General features: G+C 39.0%; 1 protein-coding gene across 1 annotated transcript; it reads left to right on the forward strand.

Moving 5' to 3' along the window:
• The first annotated feature begins 3,177 nt into the window (after window positions 1-3,177).
• On the forward strand, window positions 3,178-26,133 carry LOC102238066 (heparan-sulfate 6-O-sulfotransferase 3-B-like). The gene is made up of 2 exons (XM_005808082.2): window positions 3,178-4,137; window positions 24,827-26,133. Exons 1-2 carry the CDS (start codon window positions 3,596-3,598, stop codon window positions 25,584-25,586), a joined length of 1,302 nt encoding a protein of 433 aa, XP_005808139.1. The 5' UTR covers window positions 3,178-3,595; the 3' UTR covers window positions 25,587-26,133.
• Window positions 26,134-26,544: the final 411 nt, after the last annotated feature.

The following is a 26,544-nucleotide window of genomic DNA, read 5'->3' on the forward strand; positions in this document are numbered from 1 at the left end:
AAAAAAAAAAGGACCAAGACCCCCAGAACCCGACAAATATAAAACTGTAGCTTTTTTTTAAAAAGCTGCTAAAGCCTATCCCATCCACTGAGCTTCATTCTAATAGAAATTTTCTCTAGTTTTCATATTTCTGTTGTAACTCTACATCGAGATTTGTAGGGATTTAATCAAGTCATCCATTATCGATCCCCAGTGAGGTTGGGCGATATGCAACACTTTACTAACAGATAGTCAGTCCAACAAATGACAGTGAGCGATGTATTCGGTAAAGTTTGGACATTTTTTGTGGGTGGAGTAATTTAAACATGCACAAACTGACTTGTTCATTTAAAAAATAAAATAAAATCAAACAAATCTGCTGTCAATCAACCCTGCTGCAAAACTTTAGTAGCACACATTTTGCTTGATTTGAAGTGGTGAAGGGTTTGGACCTAAATAACTTCTTTGACAGGACAATGAATTCTGGTCTCTAACAGAAAATCCACAAGTATTGTTTGGAGTGGCCTAGTCAAATTTTGGTCATAAATTCCATTTTGATCCTGTGGCTTAACAGACAGTTAATGTCTTAAATCCCTCTCACGTGGATGAATTATAACAAATCTACCAATTAAAATGTGTTGTATGGTTGGAAACAAGTCAAAATCAAAAACAGAAGACATTGTTAAAGGGACAAACATTCTGTATAGAAAAGCATTTAAATAAACTTGCTTTGATATGAAGATTCTAGAAGTGTGTCAAACTTGTGTCGAAATCCAAAAGTCCAGCAAAGACCATTTTGAATGGACCAAAGCTGTTAAATGAAACCAAATGTCAGATATTGGTTGCTTTGTTCCCTGCACTGCCTCGAGGATTGTATTTCTTTTGCTCAATGTTGATTATTGCATTTAATTTCTAGCTTCCTGACCAAAATTGTCTGAGTTTTTCATGTAGTTAATCAAACAGCCTATCAGGGCTTGCATGGGCAAAAACTTTCTTCGACCTTGTAGACACCGTTTTCAGATCAATACCAATTCCAGTCACTATAAAATACCTACATATCTGTTGGTGCATCAGTGCGACTCTGCTGCTGCTGCTGCTGAAATTGGAAAAGAACTGAAACGCATTAACAGAAAGCCCGCACCAATCCAATCATCATTTGTGCGAAATTTTCAGTCTCATTTCTCGGAGCGCTGCGCAGTGCTGCGGCCAGGAGAGTCAGCACTTCCCGAGGGTTATTTCTCATAAAGGCGTGCGGTATGCACCGAGCACCGGGGACCTTGTAAATACCCCTGCTGCACAGCCAGAACAACACAAGTCTCGCCTCGCTGCTCGGAACATTAATGGAGGCTCTTTCACATCGGTTCCCTGACTTTAATAGGCAAAGAAAAAAAGAAGCAGTTTCTTTTCCACAAAGTGAGCTTTGCATCATTCTCGAATGAGGTCTTGCAGGTAAAGTGCATGCTGACACAAGACGTTATCATCACCCCGGCAAAGTTCGATGGTTTTGTTTCAACTTGACCTTTAGAAAATGCCTCTAATTGTGACACTTTTCATAACAGATTCCTCTCATGCCAACCCCCAGCTTCTCTCCGGATGTGAGAGGATGGCACAAACAAATTAAGGCACAGACAAAACTCCCATACAGATTAAGTCAATGTCAGGAGGAGGGGGCAAAGAGCACTCAGTGATGAAAGAGGATTGAATACAATGCACACCAGAGTGCCGCCTGGTTAAATCCCTTGATGGAGGGCATCTTAGGCAAAATAACAAAAGCTTTTGATCAGCGCAGGCTTAAAGAAAATCCATTACAGACGACTAAAATGCCTTTAGTTCCAGCCTCTGCTGTCCACACAATGCTGTAAATTTCGCTCGATCTCCATTAAAAGCTTCGAGTCAATCTGTATCAGTGGTAAAGGGAAACCTATGTGGGATGGCGACTGCGAGCGCTCTTACACATTTCCCTCGCACGCGGTGCCAATTATTGACTTGACATGTTGGAATCTGTCCATGGTGCTGAAATGAATTGACTGGTGCTCACCCTGAGGCTGTGGAGCATGGCAGCAAGGGAAACTAGATGATGGAGAGACGTTATTCCTGATCTCTGTGGAGACCTGCTTATAACATCTCCACTCGTCCTCACTTGGATCTAAGGCATAATCTCCCGCAGACGTGCAACAAACAGAATGAAGCTAAAACCAAACAGCATAAAAGAACCAACAATAGACCAGTGGGTATATATAGAGTTTTGTACTTGCAAAAAAAGACTTAAATGAACAAAAATTTAGCTAACTTGCATATCATATACAGAAACTTGCTTGTGCTTCCCAAAACATTTCCCAGATTAAAGAAAATCTCACTACTCCTACAAGCCTTTATTCCCCAGAAACTTCATTTAATGTGTGTGTATGCGTGTGTGTGTGTGTGTGCGGGTGTGTGTGTGTGTGTGATTAGAGGAGTCGTTGCGTCATGGACTCGGACAAATGACTGGCGCAGATGTTGGGTCAAGCTAGCCAAATCCACACCGAAAATGCTACGAGTGGCTCTTCAAAATAAAATGCAGACAAATTTAACTTGGGCAATATGTCTGCCCTATTTATTTTTACTTGCACAGAAAAATAAATACAAAATCGACCTAATTCAAACCCTTTAAAAAGTTTTTTTCTTCTGGTATTTCACATTTTTAAATGAGCACACAGAAGTATGAGAAAAGAATTGGATTTATTGAAGTTAAAAATGTGGACTTAATTTACTAAGTGGTTGGTGTAACTGGATTTTATTTATTGCATGTCACATTTTTAAATGTTTATTTTGTAAATATGAAAATAATGTTTCCTTTTCCTACTACTTTATCCTTAAGTGCTACCTTGAGTTTGTATATAGCTTTAGATACTGAATTTTTGGTTGTGATCTGACAAAATATGAAAAAGTTTAAATACTTTTAAAAATAATTGTATTTTTATTAATGCAGAATATGAATTAAAAACTTATCTAGAACCTAAATAAGCCATCTACATCAACAAAGGGTGATGGGTAATATGCTGGAAGAAAAACAGAACAAAGGGATTCGATCAGTTTACCCTTCATGCAAATGTTGTGCCATTCTTTTTCATTTCTTTTAATGACAAAAAATATCTGTTTGTCATTAAAAGAAATAATAGGAAGAAAATGTGACTAAATAAGTTCACGTTTTATTTAGAAAGTCTAAACCGGAACTCCCATTGTTGAATTTGGTCATCTTGACGCTGGAGCCACCAGCTCAGATACCGATCAGCAATCGGCAGGTCAGCCGAGCACGGACGCTCTGAACGCCGGGATGAATCGTTTCCGTCCCGGTTGCATTGCGAAAGATAGTTTGTCACTTTTTAAAAGCTAAACATGCCTCATTAGCTTTCGCTGCGTTAGTGACGGTGTGGAGTTTGCGGAGTGAGGTGTTCTGGTGCGGGACGAGGCCAGTCCAGTGCTGGAAGTGTTCATGTTGGGACCTCAGCTTCAGTTTCAGCTGGCGGCAGCATCTCGAGTCCAGGCTGAACGTGCAGGATGAGACCGGGGCGACAGGCGCGGGACTCGGGCATCACCTTCAGGTTTGTGCCGGCGGCGTGATTCAGACACTCCCACCATGGAGGAGAAGTTTAGCAGACTCATTTTCGTCCCCATTGCTGTGGTCATTTTCCTAATGATCGGCTACCAGTATGTGTGCCCGGCGGACAGCAACGCCTGCCGCTTCAGAAGTGACGAGAAGGGGCTCGTCCAGCAGCGCTTGCCGGCGTTCGACTCGCTTTACTCGGAGCCGGAGGCGGACGAGGACTTTCCGGCCAAAATCACATCCAAGTTCAACTTCACGGAGCGGGACCTGGACAGGCATGTGGACTTCAACATCCGAGGGGATGATGTGATGGTGTTCCTGCACATCCAGAAGACCGGCGGGACGACTTTCGGTAGGCACCTGGTGAAAAACATCCAGCTGGAGCAGCCGTGCGACTGCATGGCCGGCCAGAGGAAGTGCACCTGCCACCGGCCGGGCAAAGCCGAGTCGTGGCTCTTCTCCCGGTTCTCCACGGGCTGGAGCTGCGGCTTGCACGCCGACTGGACGGAGCTGACGAGCTGCGTGCCGGTTGTGATGAACAAGAAGGACAAGAAGAATGTCCAGAAGAACAAAAAGTGAGTGCACCACACTCTGATTTTCTTATTAGCCAGGCGCACAAACAATTCAGCGCGTAAGCAGCCAGATATGCAGACATTGATCTGTCCTATCAGTTTCAATTAATTCTTTAAAGAATGCGAAGAAAAATTAAAACCAGTCAAACTATAATTTCAATTTCAATTTATGTTGCATTCATTCACTTTATCCCAGTGCAGATAGGAGTTTTTAGAGGTTATTTCTGGATATTTTACTTTAAAATAATGTGACACTTTGACTTCCTATTGTTTTTATTCACAATAAGAAAGTCAATTTCTATTTCTAAATTCAGTTTTGATGGTTTTTATTAAGGGTAACTAGATGTTCCAATGAAGGGAGACACAAAGAGAAAAAAAATATCCTAAAATTAGCATAATAAAACAATAAGGTAGTCTTACTTTCCTTTGTTCAAATTGCAACTTTCTTATTGCAACAATGACTCAGAAGAAGAAAAAAAAAGACATTTGAGACAATGTAATGAAGAAGTTGTGTGCTCAATTTTGTGCTACAAATACTTTACTATATTGAATGTACATATTCAGATTTTCTTCATGTCATTAAATGCAGTTATAGTTGTAGTTTGTGGGTATGTGGGAGTTGGTGGGGGAACTTAACTGTGACGCAATTGGTAGAGTTGTTGCTTTGCAGCAAGAAGGTCCTTCTGGCGATTGCATGTTCTCTCTGGGTACTCTAGCTTCCTTTGACAGTCCAAAATCATCACTTTTCGATTGATTGGTCTCTTGGTCACCTTGCAATGATGAAGTGAGTATGCAAAAATGGATGGATGGATATATAAATTAGTAATTAAAAAATGTAAACAAAACACCCATCTGGTATGTGACAGACTTTCCCCCCCTTTCATTTCTGCAATAAAATCTCACTTTTGTCAAAATGTCCCATTTTTTATGACATTCAGTCCACCAACATCAAGAGCTAACACAGCTAAACGTCTAAAAAAAAACCTGAATATGTAAATATAACTCTTATCTTTAAACATGTCAAATCTAAAGGTAACATTGAGCAAATAAGGTTGTTTCTGGATGTTACTCTTCAGCCTGAATCTTCCTTACATTAGTACTTATACAATACTGTTTTGAGGTATTTTAGACATAAAGAAATATCTCAGTTTCTAGCATTTAAATAGAAAAATCTGGTTTTCTTTATGGTTTTGAATGCACCAACACATGTAGAGGACAAGAAAATGAAAAGGAGAAAATGAAGTAATTAGGAAAAAAATGAAGCAATTCTCAACATTTGCCATTAAAACTATTATATGAAAATACAAAGCCTCATCCTAATTCACTGTATCATGTGAAATTTTCAGCTTCTTTATCCCAGTGAACACACACTAATAAAAAGCTAATAGAAAAAAAATAAGTAAAAACTTTAAAAGATGTTCAAGGTTTGGCTTATTAAAATTAGCTGTAGAAAATGTTAAAAATCCTTGGAGCTGGCATAATCTGATGGAAAAATTGTTTCTACCTGTTGAATTAAAAATGAGCTATTGTTTTAAGTCGTCATTGTTTCCCCTGTTAAAAAAACCCCAAACACTTTGTGTCTTTGACTGTACCAACATCCAAGTAGAAATAAACATTTTTACTGGTTAAAATTTTCCTATTTAAACCTTTTTTTGCCTTTAGCCAACATTGAACACTCAAATTGTTTGTTTTTTTGCCACCTTTAAAGATGGACTACAACTCCCTAAATCAGACTTTATTTATTATTGTTATTATTGTTTGACTTGGTTCATTTGTTCTATAAACTGGTAGTTTTTGCAGGACTTAAACAAGATTTTTCATATTTACCCTTATTGGCCACAAAAAACATCAGACGACTCCAAATAAAGTCACATAACAGGAAACTGGGTGTGTGATGCCTTATTGGCGAGTATAGTCGGGTAAAAAGGTGATAAAAGATGCGGCGTTAACAAGCACAGAACACGTCAGCGCCAGAGAGTCGCCTCTGTCGCATTCGGGGCCCAGTCAAGAGGAAAAGGGCTCCTACTGATCCGAAAGGTCTGTTTCAGTTTCCTGTAATTACAGCAGCAACATGGCTAATCTTAAGAGAATAAATCACTTAAGCCGACAGGGTCCTCTGAGGTGTGTGGCTTATGTGTTCGAAGCCAATTTGGCTTGCAGCTGGTTCAGAGAGCAAATCTCCATATGTTAGCGAGAGCACAGGCGTGTGTCGGCGAGACCAAGGAGGGCCTTAAAGAATCCTCAGGAATCCATTTAACGCCCTAAGCCGTCAGACTTAATTTAACACTTGGAAATAGTTCTGAAGAGGTGTCTTAAAAATCAACACCGCGGGTGAGTCAACAACACTCCAGCCGTCACTTGTCCATTCAGTATAATGTTGGACAAGAGGAAAGCAGCAGTCATCAACGAACAGCACTGCTGGCTGCCGGGAGTTCAGGAAGAAAGATGGAATCAAATGTACATTTTATTCAGAGTCATGTTTCACAGAGCAAATAAGTGCTCAACTGACACATGTGGGTGTTGATGAGTGAATATTCCTCAAGACTGTTTGCAGTTTGTCAAGTGACAGCCTCTATATAATGTGCATTTATCAGCACAAAGTATTGGTTACATACGGAAAACGAGAGCGGACGTTTTTCGCTTGTAATCTCTCCAGATTTTCTCGAGATAAGTTATTTTCTTGATGGTTTTCTCAAGATAACTACTTAACGTCCAGTTTTTTTGAGTTAAGGAGTTAATTTCCTATTTTTGAGGTAACAATTTCCCAAAGGTTTTCTCAAAATAACGAGTTAATTTCCCTTTTACTCAAGATAATGAATGAATTTCCCGTTTTCTTGAGATAACGAGTTCAGATCCCTCCGTTTTTCTAGAGATAATGACTTCGTTGCCTGTTTTCTTGAGAAACTGAGTTATTTTCCTGTTTTCTTGAGATAACGCATTAACTTCCCAATGGTTTTCTTGATATAACAACTTCATTTTCCAGCAGTTTTCCCAAGATAGTGACTTCATTTCCTGTTTTCTTGAGATAGTGAGTTAATTTCCTGTTTTCTAGAGGATGACGAGTTAATTTCCCAATGGTTTTATTGAGCTCATGACTTCATTCCCTGTTTTCCGCATGTGCTTTTTCCCAATTGTTTTCTCAAGATAATGAGCTAATTTCCCAATGATTTTGTTGAGATAAAGAGTTAATCTCAAGAAATCAAAGTCTGGTTTCTCAACAAAACGAGATGCGTGCCACAACAGAAGACATTTGAAGGAGTGAACATGAAAATGAATCAGGTTTATCGCTGACACATCAGTCATTTTGCAATCTCCAGAAAACAAAGGTTGGTTTCTCCAGATGAACTCATTATCTCAAGAAAATCATCGTGAAATGAAGTTGTTATCTTGAGAAAACCATTGGGAAAAGGCATAGGTGGAAAATGTCCACTCTTTGGCTTTTTTTTTTTTTTTGCAAATTCTCAGTTTGATTCAGGTCTGCACTTTGACTAGAACATTCTAAGACATAGATATGGTTTGATTTGAGCCATTTCATTGGTTCAGAACCATCTGCTTCTAACAGGCTTTCCTTCAGGATTGCCTTATATTTCAGATGATTTGATACTGGAGTGAAACATCCTTTATTACTGCGCCATAAGGAGTTCACAGGGCCAACTCCTCAGAGAGAATCAGCGGTTTCTTCAAGGACAGATCTCAATCTGTTTACTAGCACTTATAGTGATTCCTCCATTTACAATATGTCTGTTTTATAAAGGAGGGTGTCGAATTTGAGCCAAATGCATCATAACTCAGTCGTTTCCTGAGAAATTGCCAGGCGACCTGAGTCACAAATCTGTCGTTCTGAGTTTTGATTTCCCCGAGGATGATGCCCACTTGGTTTCCTGACTGTACAGCTTTAAAAGACAGAAATGTCAAATAAGCAATATATATAACTCACATGAAAAATAACAATTCGGTGAAGGCTCCTGGTCTTTTAAGGTTAAGATTGCCTAGTAAGAGCCACATAGGGATGATCCGCGCTCTGACTGGGCTCAGTCGGTACTGAAAGGCTCTTTTCCTGTCACTTCAAGGTCCATCATGGATTGTGACACAGATGTAGATGGCAGCGCGGGGAATTGAGCCGAGTTTGCGCATGAGTGTGCATGTTTGCAAACGTGATTTTTTTTTATGCTCTTTTTGTCCACCAAGTTTTTCTCTACCTAATATTACGAGACAACTGTGAATTCAGACGTTTTTCTCCCATCTTATTGCCATAGAGGTCCAAATTTTGACAACAATATGTTTATCTCAAAGGAAACCTCATCTTCTACAGGTCGCATATAGCAAGAAGGATGCAGTCAGACATGAACGGGAAAGAGACCGCCCACACTTGTCTTGAGGCTACATCCAGAAGGTTTTGATACAGTTTTCAAAATGAAGATTAGGGGATATCTATCAAGCTATATATATTGTATAATATAAAACTATACTGTGATACACTAATATGTAGCACTCAGTTGATTCCCTGTTTGTTCGTGGTAAATTATTCACACAACGTAAAGGGAAGAAGGCCAGTAAAAGCTTAGGTCTTGGAAACCATCAAACATGAGTTGAGGTTTTATGGATTTTCTGTCAAATTAAGGTTGTTTACTATCACATCGAACTTTCTACATTTATAATATTTATAAGTTGCAATGATTTCTTAGGTTTAAGCCTATTTATGTTTTCTGGAGTACGAGCTGATGCATATTTTACAGCATCTGCCCTGTTCTCCATTATTTATCTCATCAATTCAACTTCTTCAACCCTTACCAATATTGAAAAAATATCAATCATTTATGTAAAGTGGAAAGGTAGACTGAGGATACAAATAGCTCAATAAAATAAGTGGAGAAAAACTCAAATATTTGATTAGGGAACTTGTTAATTTGGTTTTTAAAATATTTTTACAAGCAATTTTAGCCTTTAACCACATTAGCATTGCTAGCGGCAACTGTAGCTTCTCCATGTCTTTTCTAAACTGGAAATATTTCTACCTTGAGTCTTTCAACAGATTCCCAACATTTTGAAATTCTATGTGTCATGTCAGATAGTTTAAAAGCTCGAAAAGGAGAAAACTAACGTACTAATTTATTCACTTTGTTGTCACCTTGATTGTTTTCACTCAAAATGTCCTCTGCTGCAAATGTTTGCACAACTAAACCAACGTCTATACTGTATTTTCTCCTTTCTGACACTGAAATATCTCTGTCCACACAATGCTACTCTAGTACTGTCTGATTTAGCAGAATATCCACTGGCTTTTCTAATCATATGTAAAATGTATGAAGTTAAAACTCTTGATGTTTTAACTTCAAGAGTTAAACATCAATTTCAGACTCCATGTAGTTCACTGGCATCACCCCCAAATTGGTCAAAACTAAACTTCTGATTGGTCGATCATTCCTGGTTTCTTCAAACACCATGTTTATCATTAGTTTGCTTTATTCGATATTTGTTCTAAGTACTCAAAATAATATACTGTACACTATACTGTATTTCTCCCTATAAGCTTTAGTTGACAGATTTTGTTTTACCAATTAAAAAGATACATAAAAACTAAGAGAACTTTCTAAGCGTGCATAGAAAGGTGTGATTCATGCTTCTGCCAAAAGACGTGAGACTTCTTTATACCGCCATGAGGAGTTTGCACTTGTTTGCCTACAACTTCTTCAAAGACCATCTGCAAGATGTTGTAGCACTTTGTGGCAATAGTTGGAAATATAGGGCTACGCGATATGGTTAAGAGATGAGGTAATTGGCATTTTGTTGCACAAAATTGTCAAAATGATGGAAAGTATTTAGTAACTAGGGCCTCTGGGTTCTGCTGCCATTCAATGAGCATTTTTTGGTCCAATAATTTAAACACACAGGGGGTTGTTTCATCCCAGCTTCTTGTCTTATCGCCAACTTCTTAAATCTTGATGATGACCCGGGGTCAGGATCAATAAACACTGCATCTATGGTTCTATTGGAAGCATACTAATTAATAAAAAAAGTTTCCCCTCTATTAAGGGCATAAAGTGGTAAAATTCTGCATTTTCTATAAATAAAAATGCAAAAAAGGTGAGTAAAAATGTCTTGTGTAGTAGAATTTTATGCTGTAGACTTTAAACTTTATATTTTTGTGGCCATAATGTTTCTGCACGGCAGTTATTTAATAGACAGAAATATGCGTAGCTGTCTAAATTTGCTCCTTGCTTAATTCTTCACCATCTATCAACTAATGAAATATCTGGGCCTCAGTGGGGTTCTTATGGGAGGATGACCCACAAATTCTTCACTACTCTCTTCATACTGCATACAGAATGTTAGGAGTACAAAATATAGGACGGTATTGTTTGTCAGTCAACACATTGTTGAGTTTCAGATCAGATTTTTGACATCAGACAGACATAAATTGTTTAAATGCAGAATCCAGTTTTCAAATTATTAAAAAGTCTTAATTTCTTGCATCTAAAATTGAAGCCGCAAGACGTGTTTGATTCATTTAAAATGCAGGGTGGCCTTAAATATGTAACATTTTGTCATGGTGGGACTATTTAATCTCATTTATTGGAAAAGGGCTACCATTTCTCGTGATTTTTTTTAACTACTATTTTTCTTTAATATTAAAAAATGCTTGAAAGATAAAACATTTCAATGTGGCAAGAAAACATAAACAGAAGAAATCCGTGAAGGGATCTTTAAGCTTTTACCTAAACTAATCTTAGTGCCATCACAGGAAAAGACGAATATTTTGTACATTTGGTGTATGTTCCTGTTCCTGCTGGTCCGTTACACAGACACTCCATCTGTCTGCTTTAGAGATGCACTTTACAGTCACCTTGAAATCACCTCTCTCCTACACGTCCTTCCACCGCTAATGAAACCGTGAAAAACGCAGACAACTGCTCAATGTTACATAAGGGCTTCCATGCCTGCGTTGGGAATGTTTTATGTTGTGTCTTTGAGAGATAAGTATGTTCTGATATGCAGAAATAACGACCAAGAACTGGAAAGGAACAAGCACTGGTGAGCTCCCTAGTTAACAGGAGCTTGTTAGATTAATGCGGTCTGTGAATCTTGTTTACAGAGCACACCAACAAGCTAGTAAAGAGATATGATTGATTTGTAACTAAGTCTTCTTTAGCTGGTGTCTTCCTTTGCTCTCTCCTTTCTTTATCTATGAGTAACCCAACATGTACATCTATCCGTCTTCATGAGTTCTTTTCTTTTTGAACTTGTGAAAAAAATCTAACCTAAAACCCAGAAGAAGTCTCTTTGAATGCTAACTAATTGCTTTTCTAGGGCTTTTCTTTCAGCATGGGATTACAGCACTCGCATCCCAGCAGGTAATGTAATTGTTGTAAGACCGGACGGTAAACCTGCTTCAGTCGCTATTCTGCCCCGTGTAATCTCAACCGCAGGCCTCTGATGGAGCTCTCAGAAAGTGTAACCTTGTAATGAACCTCATTATTTCAGATTTCGACTTGTAGTTATACTTTTAAAAAAGGTACTTAAGGTCTGAGCTATTCTTCTGGTAAGAATATAATAACTGGGGTAACAACAGCACTAAAAGGTTTCAGTTTTAAAATACAGAAGGATAATAAAATGATGATCTATCCTCTGTCACTGTCTTCCAGTAATCAGAGATTGGCACATAGGGGTAGCAGGTCAATGACAGAATCCTGGACAACTCTCTGTCCAGCTAAACTCTCCAGCTCATTCTGGTGGGTACTTGGCCAGAAAGGATATACTTTCTCACTAGTGCCAGGGTTTTCAACTCTAGGCCTCAAGGGTGGGTGTCCTGAAGCTTTTAGATTTGTCCCTCATACAACACACTTGACTGAAATGGTTGAAGTACCTCCTCAGTGCTGTAAAGTTCTCTAGAGTCCTGCTAATGACCTTATTATTTGACTCAGGTGTTGAAGCAGAGACATATCTAAAAGTTGCAGAACATTGGCCCTCGAGGCCCAGCGTTTAATGCACCTGCACTAGTGTTTTCCGTTTACACCTCAACAGGAGATTTTTTCGGCATACCCAAAAAATCTCCAAGGGGAATCTTCCAAAGAAAGGAGCCCAGCAGGGCTCCTAATCAGATACCCGACTAACCTCAGCTGACTTGGATGTAGTCCTTCTAGCCACCTAGTACTTGTCTGCTGTTTTAGGAGTTCAAAGTACTAAATAAGTCCAAAAGTACTCCCTGTTCTGATGGTCATCTTCTATCACCACTTCTGTCCGTTCTGGTTGCCAACACAACTGGAACCAATGAAACTTCAGACCAAAGGTCCTGGAAGACATATTGACCCTGTTCTCTACACCACTAGAATGTTACCTTTGGGTGAGCCATGCCAGGTTACTGAAGATAACCTAGAAACATGGGTTTAACTATTCTGAAGATACACACTGTAGATCAGGTGATCTGAGCTCACAGTGACATTCTGGTTCATCATGTCGGTAGGGCAGCCTCTTTCACCAACGGATTAAACTCTCAAGCAGGTGGTGATAAGTTGACTTTCTTTAACAGAATTGTAAAGAGTCAACGCCATATGTCCGATAATTACAAACCTCAAAATAACATTTAGGTCCAAGGTGGTATTGTATCAAGTACTAAATTTCCTTGAACATTTTGGTCGTTACAACACATCCCAAAGCTATCAAAGAAGAGCAACACTAAAATGCTGCTCAGATTCAGATTAGAAAGGCTTTTCCTCATTGGCACACCACTCCAGCTGTCTCCATCATAGTCTACTCAGGTGCTGAAGTCCCGCAGGAGCACAACAGAATTATTAGATAGCCACCCTGCCAAAACACCATCCAGAAACCCCAACAAGACTGGGTAATCTTAGCTAATGAACAGTCAAAACATTCCCTTTTGCAACTCAAAACCATAAGGAAACAATCCTCTTGCTCACCAGACAGGATTTCACAGAGGCATCAGCCAGATGTCTGTAAATATCCCCTCACTCATCAGACTGGTTTACCTGGAGATCTATTGAGTAGAAAAGATTCCTGCACTCCTGGAGTTGAGTTTAAGAGACCAAACTGTTTGAGGAATTTTCCCACACACACCTACCTGGCATGGCTCAACCAAAGGTGACATTCTAAGTCCTAAGAGCCAGATTATGGTACCAGAAACCAGGATGGTCCAATCTCCACCATCCACCCAGTTTACAAAACACCTAACCTATGCCAGAGGTGGTGGTCCCACTTGGAGACATAAATATAATAAATTTTAAAAATGACGCCAGAATAAAAATAAAATAAAGGCTAAATAAAAGCACTCAATAATTGCCAACAACAAAACTATTGGTAAATTCCCCATCAATTAAAGTGTAAATATCTAAAATTTTAACATCTTTTTTAGACAACAGCTGAAAGTTCGATGAAATCATTTGCTAAGATATTGTAAAAAGTCCTCCAAACTTTGGATGGATATTATTTACAGGTCAGTTGGTTGTTGTTCTTATTTCTAGTAACATTTTCATAATTTAAACAGTAATTGTCACAGTCAAAATTGTCTTATTATTTTGTTAAAAGTTAACACTGTAAAACATCAACTTCGAGAGTAGGCAAAGTTCTATTTGCTACGGTTTTTCAAGAACCTTTAGCTTAGAGGACAAGAAGACCGCAATGACATTCAGCAGCATTTTATTTGCTGAGCTTTTCTGAAATCAGTCATTGGTATGTGACAGATTTTTTTAATCACTATTGTCCTCACTATTCTAATTTTGCAAACCTTGCATTTGTAATTATATTGTGGCTCTTGCAAGTGTATTATCACCTTTCAACCTGAGAATTTTATTTTTAGGTGAAGATGTAGATCTTTTTGAAAAGTAGGCTGACGAAGATTAAAAAGATTCAGTGTTTTGTATGCGTTTGCACTCGTGTCCTCACACAACCCTGGCTTACGGGTGGATTCGGGGCAAATGACGTCAGCTTTTTGCTGATAAGGTGTTGACATTTGGTGTTCCTGTTTGGGCAGCGTGTCAAAGCGCCAGCTTGTTAGTGCTGTCTGTTGCACCATAAAAAATGCATAGAAGAAAATGGTTACCATGGTTACTACACTTTATTTGTCAAAATCGTATAGTTTATAGATTCATATGTAGGCATAACAGTGTGCTAAACTTTTTCTGAATGAAATTACCAAAAAGTACATTTGTATGAAATATTAACGCAATAAGGATATCTTGTATTTAGAGATTTGTTGGAAAAACTTTTGTTCTTTCTAGAAAATAAAATACATTTCATAGAACATTGTGTTTTTCTATTTTCCTCTAGCTAGCTTAAATGTCAATTAGCTATACAATAAATAAGCTAGCTTTATATATGCTAGAAGTAGGGATGACCTTACAGTACAAAAAAATGTAAAAAAAGAAAAATGAAAAAAAAGTCAGCCTTTTTCATTTTGGGAGTAAAATGAAATTTTTTGGAAGATATGCCAAAAATTACAAAAAAGATAGGCAAAAATGATAACCAAACCATTAAACATGGCGGGGATAGTATGAAGGAAGGGAGGAGAATATCTGCCCATCAGTTTTACTCTTAAACTTAAGCAAACTTGCGTCAAAAACAGACGATTAAGCACAGCTCTAAAGGGCTCAAAAACAGACCGAGAACAAAAACTCTTTAGGACGGCCTAGTCAAACTCCAGAGTTACGTCTGATTGTGATACTGCTGCACACTTTATGGCCGTTTTTAGGACCAAAGGTGTGGGGTAATATACTTGCACAAAGGGTAATAATGGTTGCTTGGATAGCTTGGAAAATCAGAAATAATTAAATATAACAAATATCTGATCATAATTCTAAAAATATATATGTATATATATATATATATCTTGAATGGTCAAATGGAAACAAAATCTCATAGCTAACACGCCGGCTAGAGGTGAGTTAGCCATGTTGTGACATTTTAACGCTACTAGTGTGTAAGAGTAATCACTATTTGTGACCAAAAATAGATTTTACAAAAACATCAAATACTAAAGTCCCCCTTTGACAAATCTAATTTTAGTCACTAGAGAACAAAGGAACAAACAAAAACAAAGGAAGTAGAAACAAATCCAATATGCCTTCAAATAAAAGGAAATGTAATAATACAGGTGGATGGAAAGCCCTTTTTATATGAAAATACTATTGCAGAATGACTTTTAACATGGGTATAATATTATTTTTTAGCAAGTGATCATTTTAACTTTACTGACCTTTTTTCTTCTTTATGTTATTGGATTGGATAATGTACAATTAAGAGATGTCAAGCTCTCTCTTCAGAGTACGGAATGAGAGTATCTTATAACAACGACAGAAACAAGAATAAAAAGCCACAGATTGTCAGTAGAAAGAAGCCTTCTTGTGTAATTTGAATTCTTAAAATCTTGTTGAAAGACGTAATCCTATGATGAAATATGGAACAAAACTAAAGACACTTATCAAATAAACCCCACAAGAGAGACTCCTTGCAGCACCCAGGGATGTCAGAGATATTCAGAGGATCTTAGTAATCTCCAGGCTTCTTGCCTGGATTAGGGGCAGTCTACGAAAGGTTTTATAATGCTTCGAAGGAAGGAGGGAGGAGGAACGAAGAGTGCTAATCCAGGCGTCCGGATTTGCATTTGAACTCACGGACCGGGACTGAAGAACGTTTTGTGGATCAAACATCGAAGGCGACCAAATCTATAAAGATGTTCTATAAAGAAAATTAGGCAATTACCCTTAAAGTATACAGTATAGTTAGTTTTTATGTTGTGTCACATTACAGCTACAAGGGTTCTGTGGGGTACGTCTCTACCAGCTCTACACAGTCCACTCAGATTGGATAGAGAGCATCTGTTAATTATTCATTAGTGTTGGAGATTTGAAAACTGGATTTAAGTCTGGACTTCATTAAAATGTGCTGTTTAAAACCAAAGGTTTTCAGACTTTTCATACTGTAGAGCACAAGCTTACAGTAATCAAGGGCCATTATTTTCTCTATTCTTACATGAGAATACTTTGTTGTAAAGCATGCAACTAATTATTGTAGGGTCAAAGATTTTTGCCTTGATTGAAGAAAGAAAGGTCTCAAGTTTTTAGGTCAGGTTTTTTTCTATTATGCTGGTTCAAAAAACATTTTTAAGCTATTTCCAACAACAAAAACAAGAACTTCTCTTGAAAGCCCTGCTTTCATGACAGTGACCTTAAAAGGGGAAGAAATGAAACATCACTAACTAAAGAAAAATACTGTGCAGTATCCAACCTTTTCCATTCAAGAATATGTGAATTCGTCATTAAAAAGCAAATCTTTAAAAAAAACATGACAAAGTGTCCATTTGCATCAGCTTCATTTGCTTGAGGGCAACCACAATTAGATTTTTTTTTTTTCATTAAAAATGCTGAAAACCATTTATTATTTTCCTTTCATTTAAACTACACTACCTTGTGTTGGTCTGCCACAAAAATTCTCAAAGCAAGACATGAAGGTTTGTTACAGTTTTCGGAAACATACTTTTTTAGAATTTCAGAATTCTGAGAAAGAAAAAAATCCAGTGGCCCTAATCCTCTTAAGTAGTTTGTTGAATATTTTTGAGGCACTGGTTTTGCTTTCATTTACTGAGGTAAAATACTTAGGAATGTGAAAATATGACGAGGGAAAGTGGGAAATACACATATAGAAGATGTTAAAGGTGAATAATCAGTGATAGAAGCAGCGTTCACACACTTCAAATAAGCGGCCTGCCTTTCTGCAGTTTGTGTGTGGGTAGATGTGATCTTTGCGGTGTACGGTCTCCCGTTTATTCTTCCTATATCTACATGAACCTCGAGCACCAGCTGACACCTCACCAAGCCGTAAAAGATTAAGATATCAAGCAAAGGTTAAAGCTAAGTCGCCGAAGCGAGTAAAGCTTCACGCGGCCGATTGTTTTTAGCAGGGGGCGTCTTCGGTGCCAGGCATATCGTGGGCGTGCTTTTTGACAACCAAACGAAAGAAAGTCACCAGAAAGATTCTCGGTTTTACAAATGAAGACCATTCACTGTGAAGACTTTCAGTCGCCTGGTTTTCAGCTTAAAAAAAAAAAAAGCGTCTTGGAGATTTAGGTTTCCCAGACGTCGTGTCTTTCTGGAGGTGTTCCTTTCTTGGGTTCCTTCGCTTTTTTACGCCAGCATCCCCGGGGCGTTTGCTTTTATGGCCTGAAATAGCATCTCGTTTATGGGACCGGCAAGGATTGCCGTGAGGCTTCAGTCCCCTTTCTCATCAGCGCTCTCCCAATAAATCTGGATTTCTCTACAAGTTACCACGCAGTGCTTCCTGCTGACATTTCATACAGCTGGGTTATATTTTTGAAAAAGAACGTGTGCTATTGATTAAGGATAAAAGAAAGGCTCCTATGCTGTTGTTTCATATGTTTGTGTGTTAGTTTGTCAGTAAGCCTGCTGTGCACAGATGGGGACGGGGATCGTTCTGCCTGCACTTGTCACAGGAAAATTAAATTACTCCATTAGGGAAATTAGACAAGTGAAAATGGATCTCGCTTGACCTGTTAGTCTGAAGACTGATGCCAGAAGATCTCATCTGTCTCTGTGCAGTTCAGAAGCATTTGTTTTCTCAAAATGACGTCAGAATTCGGAGAGTAAAGCAAATTCTGGAAAACAAGAAAAGTCAAAACTCTGAGAAAAAGTGAGAATTTAGACTTTAAAAAAAAAACAACTTGAAAATTTCTGAGCTTGGAAAGTGGAAAATTTGTAAGGAAAATACTCAAATATTGAGATTAATCTCAGAACTTTTCTGAGCTTGTAAAGTCGAAAATCTTTGACTTTTGGAAATTCCTTGAGTAGAACAAGTAGAACATTTTCGACTGTTGGAGCTCAGAAATGTACGAGTTTTTCTAGAAGATTTCTGAAATTATTCTAAAAAATTTTGAGTTTTTTTCTGGCGGAAAATTTACCATCTGCAATCGCCTTAATAAGCCATCATACTTTATAGTACAGAATGAATGAGAGAAATATGCAGAAGTGCAGCAAACTGAAGAATCAGAGCAATAAAGTCTTCATTTCTGATCTTTTCTCTGCTGTGAGGTAATAAAATCAAACTAAAATCTGTCAATATATTTCAAGCTGAAATCGACATACTTGTTTCACAGCTCTGTGTCGGCACTGGGAGCTACGACCATCTGCTCCTGTGGGCTTAGTTTATCCCACCACAGAGATATTTCAGTTTTTAATGGACCTAGTTCATTTAATGTACCCTGCTCTTTCAGTCAGCAGACTGACTGAAAGCATCTTATATGTAAAGGAAATGGCCACTAGTCAAATGTTACCTAAGCTTTTCATTGTTTAAAGCACTGGCTATCTCAGTCTGGGCCTTGAGGTGTGGAAACATGGCAGATTACTGATTGAAAGAGCTTGAAAAGTGGATACTTGATGCACAGATCTCATTGAATAAGGATGAGGTTGAGTCATTGCAATTAAGTTATGTTTGAGAACCCCTCCACCCCCCAACTGAGAAGAAACATGACGTATTTTTATGCATTTCAAAGGCCAAAACAAATCGGATTGTTGTCGATCCACGTAGTTTTTGTGCGAACTGCGTCTTCGGCAGTATAAATAGTTTCCATCAAGGCTTTTATCGTGAGCCTGATGGTGTCCTTGATGGCAGTGAGTGAATTAACAAGGCAGATATTGATCTGCTGCTGTGAGTTTCCTCTGTAGCTTTTTTTTGATTTAGAGAGCGAGGGAGAGACAATCAGCGAGAGTCGGAGAGAAAGCGATCAATAGTGTTTGCAGCTTTGCTGTGAGGAGAAAGGTGACGGGCTACTGACGAGGCGTTCGATGGATCGCTACCAAAATGCGACCAGTTGATTTAACCTTGCATTTGGGAACGCTTGGGCATGATCTCACTGACACAGTGATGTTTTGACAGACAATGCACTCTGTGACAGTAGCTCCACTGTCTGCTACGTTCAAGCAAGTCTCGCTTGGAAGGTTGATTTCAGAGGTTTCTAAAAATGCATGTGTTCCCCCTAGTTTCAGTTAAAGGATGCTGAAGCGCACTACAAAGGGACCAGAATGAAAAAAACCCTAACCTTTCAAGAGCAGAGGGCAGTAACAGGTGAAAAAATGATGCTTTTACATGCTTTTAGCAAAACTGAGTTAAAAATACACTATTAACATTTGACAGACTACTTGCAATTGTTTTCCATGTTTTAGATACAATATTAGCTTTTTCTAATGTATAGTTTCAGGCCACATATGAGCAGAAAATATTAGGCTCAACTTAAACGAGAGTAAAGGTTCTCCTATTCTCTAAGATTGTGAGAAACTAAATGTAGCTGCTTGTACCCTTTATGCTTTTTTTCTTACCTCAATAACAGGTCCCATATTATTCTTTTTCTTGTAGTGCATACATATGGGGCATTCAAGATTAAGCTGAAAACAGTTTTCTCTGTGAATTTTCATCACCGCTAAGTAAAGAAGTTAGTGGTGCTAACCCTAAAGCACTAATCATAAAAATTTGTTCCACTAATACTAAAAACTCCGCAAAAGCACTAATCATACCCATTAGTTCTGCTAACGCTAAGTGCTATCCGATCATGGTGTTTAGCAGAAGCTAATGCTGAAGCGCTAAAATCAACCATGTTGATGACAATGTGTGCCAATAGTAACATGTGCTATATCATCTGGCACTGAAAACCAGCTGGGTGTGTATGGATTCAATTAGATATCAGGATGTTCTAGGTGAAAATGTCATGGTGTCTGTGAGGGAGTTGAATTTTGAACAATGATCCCAAATGTAACCCAAGCTTTAAAAAGCATAGAGAAGTAGTTCTGGAAGATACTGGAGTGTCCATCATAGATGAACTTAATTGAAAACGTTTTATAATATATATATAAAAAAGTGGTTTCAGGAAACAAATCCAAGAATATGTATGAAAAGGATGTGTAGAGCGTATAATCCAATGACAGAACCTTAATCCAGCATGGTTGGCTGTTTGTCCCAATCTGTAAGAGGAAGCCTGAGGAAAGTCCCCAATTTTCTTTGATACATGAGATAAAATGCTCGATCAAAGGGAGCATCTTGGGTAACCCCAGCCTTGCATCCAAGAGGAATTACTCTTGACCTTCCTAATATGACCCCGCCTCTGTCCCTGACAAGAGTAACTAGAGAGCTTTGACATTTGCTGCTCTTTGTCAATAGGTCACGATGAAAGCGAAGAAGCAAAAAGGCAGGTTTGCATGGACACTTATTGATCGACCTGTCTTGTGGTTTAGCTGTTACAGATAGCTGATAGGCAGAGGGGGAGGGAAAAAAGTGAGCTGTTCTCATGGAAGCAGTGAGGAGCTCATGTTGGTCCGTCTATCCATCGCTTTCCCTTCTACTCCGCTAAGATGGCATAGTAATTCACTTAGTTCCCACTGCTATTATCTATGGGTGGTGTGTCTGTCAGAGGGTGCGTGTTGTACCATGCTATCACCACATCACTCGCTTAAGTATATATCACCGCTGATTGATATCTTCTGCCTGGCTCTAATTGCTAAATTGTCGACCTTTGAAGCTGCTTGGCTCTGTGCTCTTGACTCGGTATCTTTGCTGCTTTCTCGCTCACATTTCTGCTAAGCCGTGAAGTGAAATCATTAGACCTACACGACTAATGATCTCTTTACATCTAATACACAGCAGATTTATAATGAAGGCTTAAACTGATGATACTCATTGCATATTAATGGAGTGCATCACTGTAGAGTCTAAAATTACAGGGCTTTCTTAACTGTAAGTCTGAGTGTATTACCTCAAAGAAATTGATTTTTGTTTCCTCTTTTGCAACCAGCAGTACCTTAATTTTGTTTAGTGGTATCAGAATAAGAAATCTATGCCACACTTTTCTCATTTTGATTTTTTAAAAAGTTTAAAAAGAAAACTTACATTGTATTCCTTTCTGCTTTGTATACATAAAAAACTATTAAGACAGATGGGGAATTAGAGAAACCTGCACCTTACAGACAAACTGGCAGGCATAAAGCCAGTCAAGGAATTACTAACCAAGAAAAAATGAACAAGATATACACAAGAGGGATGATGGGGAATCTGGAGCAGATGTTCTGATGGGAGTGGAAATCAGGTGATGTGGAAAGGTGGCAACACATTTGGGACTTCTGCTGTACAAGACAAAGAGACGTCCTAAATAAAGAAATGCATTGGAGACCAAAGACTGGGAGAGAAAAGCTCCGGTCTGGTGTACTGGTCTCAACTGGTACTTTTTTTGATGGCCAGTTTTGCTTACAGAGACTTCAGTATCCATTTTATTTATTATTCTGCTTATTTACTTTGGATATTTAAAATGTCTTCCAGTTCCAGTTTGTTTGAAACTAAGAGTTTATTTCCCTTTTAGAGGGCGTGCTTGCATTATTATGCCATTGCCATTAAATTACTTGAAAATTATCTCAAAATGACAATATCATTTATCTCAATAATTTCTGGGACAATTTATTGTCCAGCAGAATGCGTTACGATGACAGAATGGCTCATAGAATCCTCTTTAGTTTGATAATGGTTTTAGTTCTGTTTACCTTTTTCATTCTTCCTTTCTGGCTTTAAAGTAATAGCTTTAAATTCAGTGCAGTAAAGCCATCTGGTGGTGGAAACAAAGCATGACAAGTACGTGCCGATGAAAACAAAACCGACCATTTTCACAACAGTAATCTGTTTGTGAATTTTTATACCACAATGTTAGGAAACTGTTGTCTGCAACAAGACTCCAGCTCATTTCAGTTGGTAGGGAGCAAACGAGAACAACATTTTATGCAGATAACAGGAAGGCTAAATAGGAAAGTAGCAAACTGAATACCGTTTTTACAGAATTGGAAGAGAGTGGCCTTAAAAAGAAAACAAAATCAGCTTAAGACAGATTCGGCAGAAAAATTCTGGAGAATAATTCAGTGTAAAACAGTCTGAATCAATGGTAAGGTACTGCAACAAGTGCAGTGAACCATGTTGTGGTCTGAGGTCAAATCCTAAGTGGTGTAATTACCTGAACTGTTTTTCTGATTTAAAATGTGTACTGAAAAATAAAGTTCAATCGAATGCACAGCTTCAGGACATTCGTGACAAACAGAGGTTTGAGTCCTACTGTGGGGGATTTTTCCAGCTTTGCTGACAAAAACTGTAACTCAAACACTTCCCAAGGTGAAATGTGCCAGTGTTTGTCTTGGCCCACCCTTAGCTCAACAACAGCAGTCCAAACTCGGCCTTGACTAATCAGGAACACACACGGACTCATAAACGAGGTAAATGTGGTGCATAAAACAGTCCGCTGGGTTTTTCAAACAAGCAGCCTAGCACCTCCTAAGACGTATTCCCTCCACAAACCCCATTCTGCAAAAGGCGGCACACTTTTTTATTGTGTAGCTAATGAAAACATAAAAATACTAATGAAACAAAACAAAGATTTGTCTGAATTTTCCAGCAAATGGACAGATTTGTAGAAGCTGTAAAAGCTTTGAAAATAGCCAAACAATAAAAAAAAAAGTCGTTTTGGGCGCAACTGATGATTGCTTGAGTGCCGCCCTGGGTGGAGGGTTTGGTATTTAACTCCATCCATCTTTCTATCAATTCTGATCAGCTTTCCTGTCCCCACTGAAGGAAAGCAGAACGAGACACCAGTCGCCATCTTTCACTGCTGGTCTACGTTTCCAAAGAGTTCAGTTCTAGTCTGAGCAGAACATCTTCATGGCAAAACCTTCTACTTATGTTTTTTTAAATAGCAATGTCTTTTAATTATGTATTAATTCAGCAGAGGTAATAGAAGACGTAGCTAAATGTAAAAAAATAAATAAATAAAGTTTAGCTGGTGATTCTTGTACGGCGTTTTATATGTAATGGAATTCAACTTGTTAAATTGATGATTTTTTTGCAGATAGATTTTTCAGATGAGCTCTTTGTGCTGAGGTTAACTGAAGGTTTGAAGGTATTAAACTGCGGAGTGAAAATAAAAAATAAAAAAATGTCCGGCTTCTGCTTTCAGCTTTTATATATATATATTTTTTCAACATGACATCGGGTCACAGTGATCTGCGCGCACTGGATGACCATATTCAATTTAGCTTTTATCTATGTAGCTTCTCTTCAGCAAAAAGAAAAAAAGAAGAAGTTAAATTATTGAATTTTCTCCAGCCTACCCCCACCTTGCTTATTCAGCCACCTCACTTTCATGGTAGTTATCAACGAATCAATAGATAAGAGGGGGAAAAAAAATAAAAGCAGTGTTTGTCAGCTGAAAGGTTCCCTTGCAGCTAGGTTACAGCAATTTTTAAAGTGCTGTTTGTGGCAGATCGGAGTGATTCGAAAACAGGAAAGGAAAAGAAAACTCATTACTGGTGGTAGGAAGGGGCAAATTGATGTGACAAAAACAAGAATAATTCCACATTTGTATGATATTAAATTGTATGCACGCTTGGCTTGCGTTTGTTTCTGTGTCATTATTCTCTAACATCCTCAGACGCACTCTGTAATGTTTTTTCATTTAAACCCTAATCAGAATTTCTGTGCACTCCTTGTGCTCTCACCTCTGAGGTATTTCTTCCCACTCATGTTTCTTTTTCAAACTGCAGCAGGATATGAGAAATCTAATGTATAGTTTCATCCTCCTTCGCTCTGCTGAAAAGTGTCTGGCAGTGTTGGTTTTTTTTCCCAGACATTTTTCATCAACCTTAGGATTGCACTGCACACATAGAAATTGTCTCTTTTTAATACTGTGTGCGGATGTAATTTGAAATTTGATGGAAATGAGGAACGCAGTTTTGCAAAGGTTAATAAATATAAGCAAAATCCAATGTAATGATCAGCCTTCAGAAGTCAGCTAATTAGTGAGAAAAATGGCACTCATCTGGAACAACACTGACATCCTACAAAAACGCAACATAAGCCTCAAAGATTGGACATAACAGATTAATTACACAATATGATGAGCACCATCAGCAAGTGGGCTGGAGGGTCTTTGGTTTTGTCCTGTTGGGTCAATGTCCTGGTTGGGGGATGAGAGGGTTGGGACATCTTGGGTTTGGGTTATTAGGCAGTCACCCCCTGGGGCTGTGGTTCTGGCAGTTGTATCTGGTGCCTTTGGAGAGTCTGTGCTGGCAGACATAGGTTACTGGTCTGGGAGAGAACTTTTTTTGCCAACTCTTTGCAGATGCCTTCGTCTTTAGGGAGTGTATTCTGCAGTTAGGGAAGGGATCTGCAAGAGGGCCTGGGGCAAAATCAGTCCGGGTGTCTAATGCCTTATGTGTTCTGGGAAGTAACTGAATTGTTATGCTGCAGTGACAAAGGTGCTCAGCTCATTCTACACCATTAAAATGAAAAGGAGAATCACAATAGGATGAAGGGATGTAAAGGTTTGAGCAACAAATAATCCCAATGGATCTGGGATGAAAGGAAGGAAATGCTGCTGGCCTCTTTCTCTTCAAAAGGCTTAGTTAACGCAATTATCAACAAATGTTGCTGCAACTTTTGGATCAATGTCGTTTAGTTAGTGCCAAAGTTTAGCAGAAACGCTTCATGCCCATCAAATCATACCAACTGTCTATTAATGTGGTGAAAGTCATGACTTGAGTCTCCACTATGTTCAAACTTTACAGGTAACTGAGTGGCAAACCAAATGTGTCCCTCAGCTTGTACTGAATTAATCCAAGTGTACTTATCTTGAGCATCTCTGTCTTTACAGGAATTTCTACTACATCACTATGCTACGTGACCCTGTGTCACGCTACCTCAGTGAGTGGAAGCACGTACAGCGTGGGGCCACTTGGAAAACAGCCCTCCACATGTGTGATGGCCGCCCTCCCACTCAGGATGAGCTTCCTGCTTGCTACAGCGGGGAAGACTGGACTGGTGTGCCGCTCACAGACTTTATGAACTGTCCCTCGAATTTGGCCAACAACCGTCAAGTGCGCATGCTGGCTGACCTAAGTTTGGTGGGGTGCTACAACATGTCCTCCATGAGTGAGCTGGAGCGAGGCAGCGTGCTGCTCGCCAGCGCTAAGGCAAACCTGCGCAACATGGCCTTCTTCGGCTTGACGGAGTTCCAGCGCAAGACGCAGTACTTGTTCGAGAGGACTTTCGGACTGCGCTTCATCCGGGCCTTCACCCAGATCAACAGCACGCGCGCTGCAAGCGTGGGGATAAGTGAAAAGGTGCGGTGGCGCATCGAGGGGCTCAACGCCTTGGACGTAGAGCTGTACGAGTACGCCAAGGAGCTGTTCCTGCGGCGTTACCAGGATAGCCGGCAGAGGCAGCACCAGGAGGAGCGGCTCAGGAGGCGGCAGGAGAGGCAACAGAGGCAGCGGCTGCACAGGAACTATCTGGTTGAGCTGCTAAGACTGGGAGGTGGAGGAGCGGAGGAAGAGGAGGAAGAAGAGGAGGTGAAAGTGCTAGAAGAGGTAGTCACCACCGAGGATTACAGTAGCCAGGTGGTGCGATGGTGAGGAGCCAGAACATCACAGTACTGACTGACTGCGGATGAATTTCATCGTTTCCCGTCACTCAGCCGGTACCTCTCACCCTTCACAGGCTTATAGCGCTATGTCAGACTGCCGAAAGGTGTCTTAATATTTACGATGGATGTATTTGCTATAGCAACATGAACATTTTGTATTTATAATTTTTTTTTCTTATGGCTAAATTTTGGCACTGCAATTGTGGAAAATGTGTTTATTTATTCATTTGCAAGTGCTTTGAATGTTCTCAAGGTGGTGAAAATATTCCTCAAGTTGCGCAATAAAAGAAAAATGCAAGGATATGAAAATATGTATAATATAAGAGAGGCCTATTTATTACATTTCCTAAATGATGACTGGGTCTGTGACGTCCCGTTTGTTATTTAGCTCTATGTTGAAATCTTGTGACTCTGTGGTGTTTGGCTTTCTAAGAGTATCAAAGCACAAACGTGGCAAACTGCAGTGTGTTTTCTTCATTCTGACTGCACTGATGAAACAAACTGTTACAAATGAACCAATAAAATTGGTGTAACAAGTTGATTACATTTTATTTGACTAGATTCTTATGAATTTTTCCGAGAAGAGGTGACACAAATTTGACAGCGACCACGCACGTTCATGGATAACATTTAATATGCTCAAAAGTGATTTTTTTTTTTTTTTTAGTGTAAGAGTGAAGGTAATTTCCCACTGGAAACTGGTTCAATAAAAACACGCAGCATCCTGCGATGGTAATTTGTACCTGATAGACTCTCCAGCACACAAGTTTCTTCCACACTATAAAAATCTTCGCACTTCGTTCCCATTCACGCACAGATGATGAGTTTTTTTCCCTTTTTTTTTTTCTTTTTTTTTACCCATGAAGAGGAGAGCAGTGGGCCTGAAAGACAAGCTGTCAGAGCCACTTGGAGCACTCTTGCATCACACTGACAGAACATTGGTATTT

The sequence above is a fragment of the Xiphophorus maculatus genome, chromosome 24 (genome assembly GCF_002775205.1).
Source record: "Xiphophorus maculatus strain JP 163 A chromosome 24, X_maculatus-5.0-male, whole genome shotgun sequence".
NCBI classification, from domain to species: Eukaryota; Metazoa; Chordata; class Actinopteri; order Cyprinodontiformes; family Poeciliidae; genus Xiphophorus; species Xiphophorus maculatus.

Excerpts from the sequence above, each read along its gene's own strand:
- LOC102238066 (XM_005808082.2), top strand. The coding sequence starts at position 3,596 with ATGGAGGAGAAGTTTAGCAGACTCATTTTCGTCCCCATTGCTGTGGTC. Across the intron at positions 4,138-24,826 it reads AATGTCCAGAAGAACAAAAA|GAATTTCTACTACATCACTA; the intron begins GTGAGTGCACCA and ends CTGTCTTTACAG.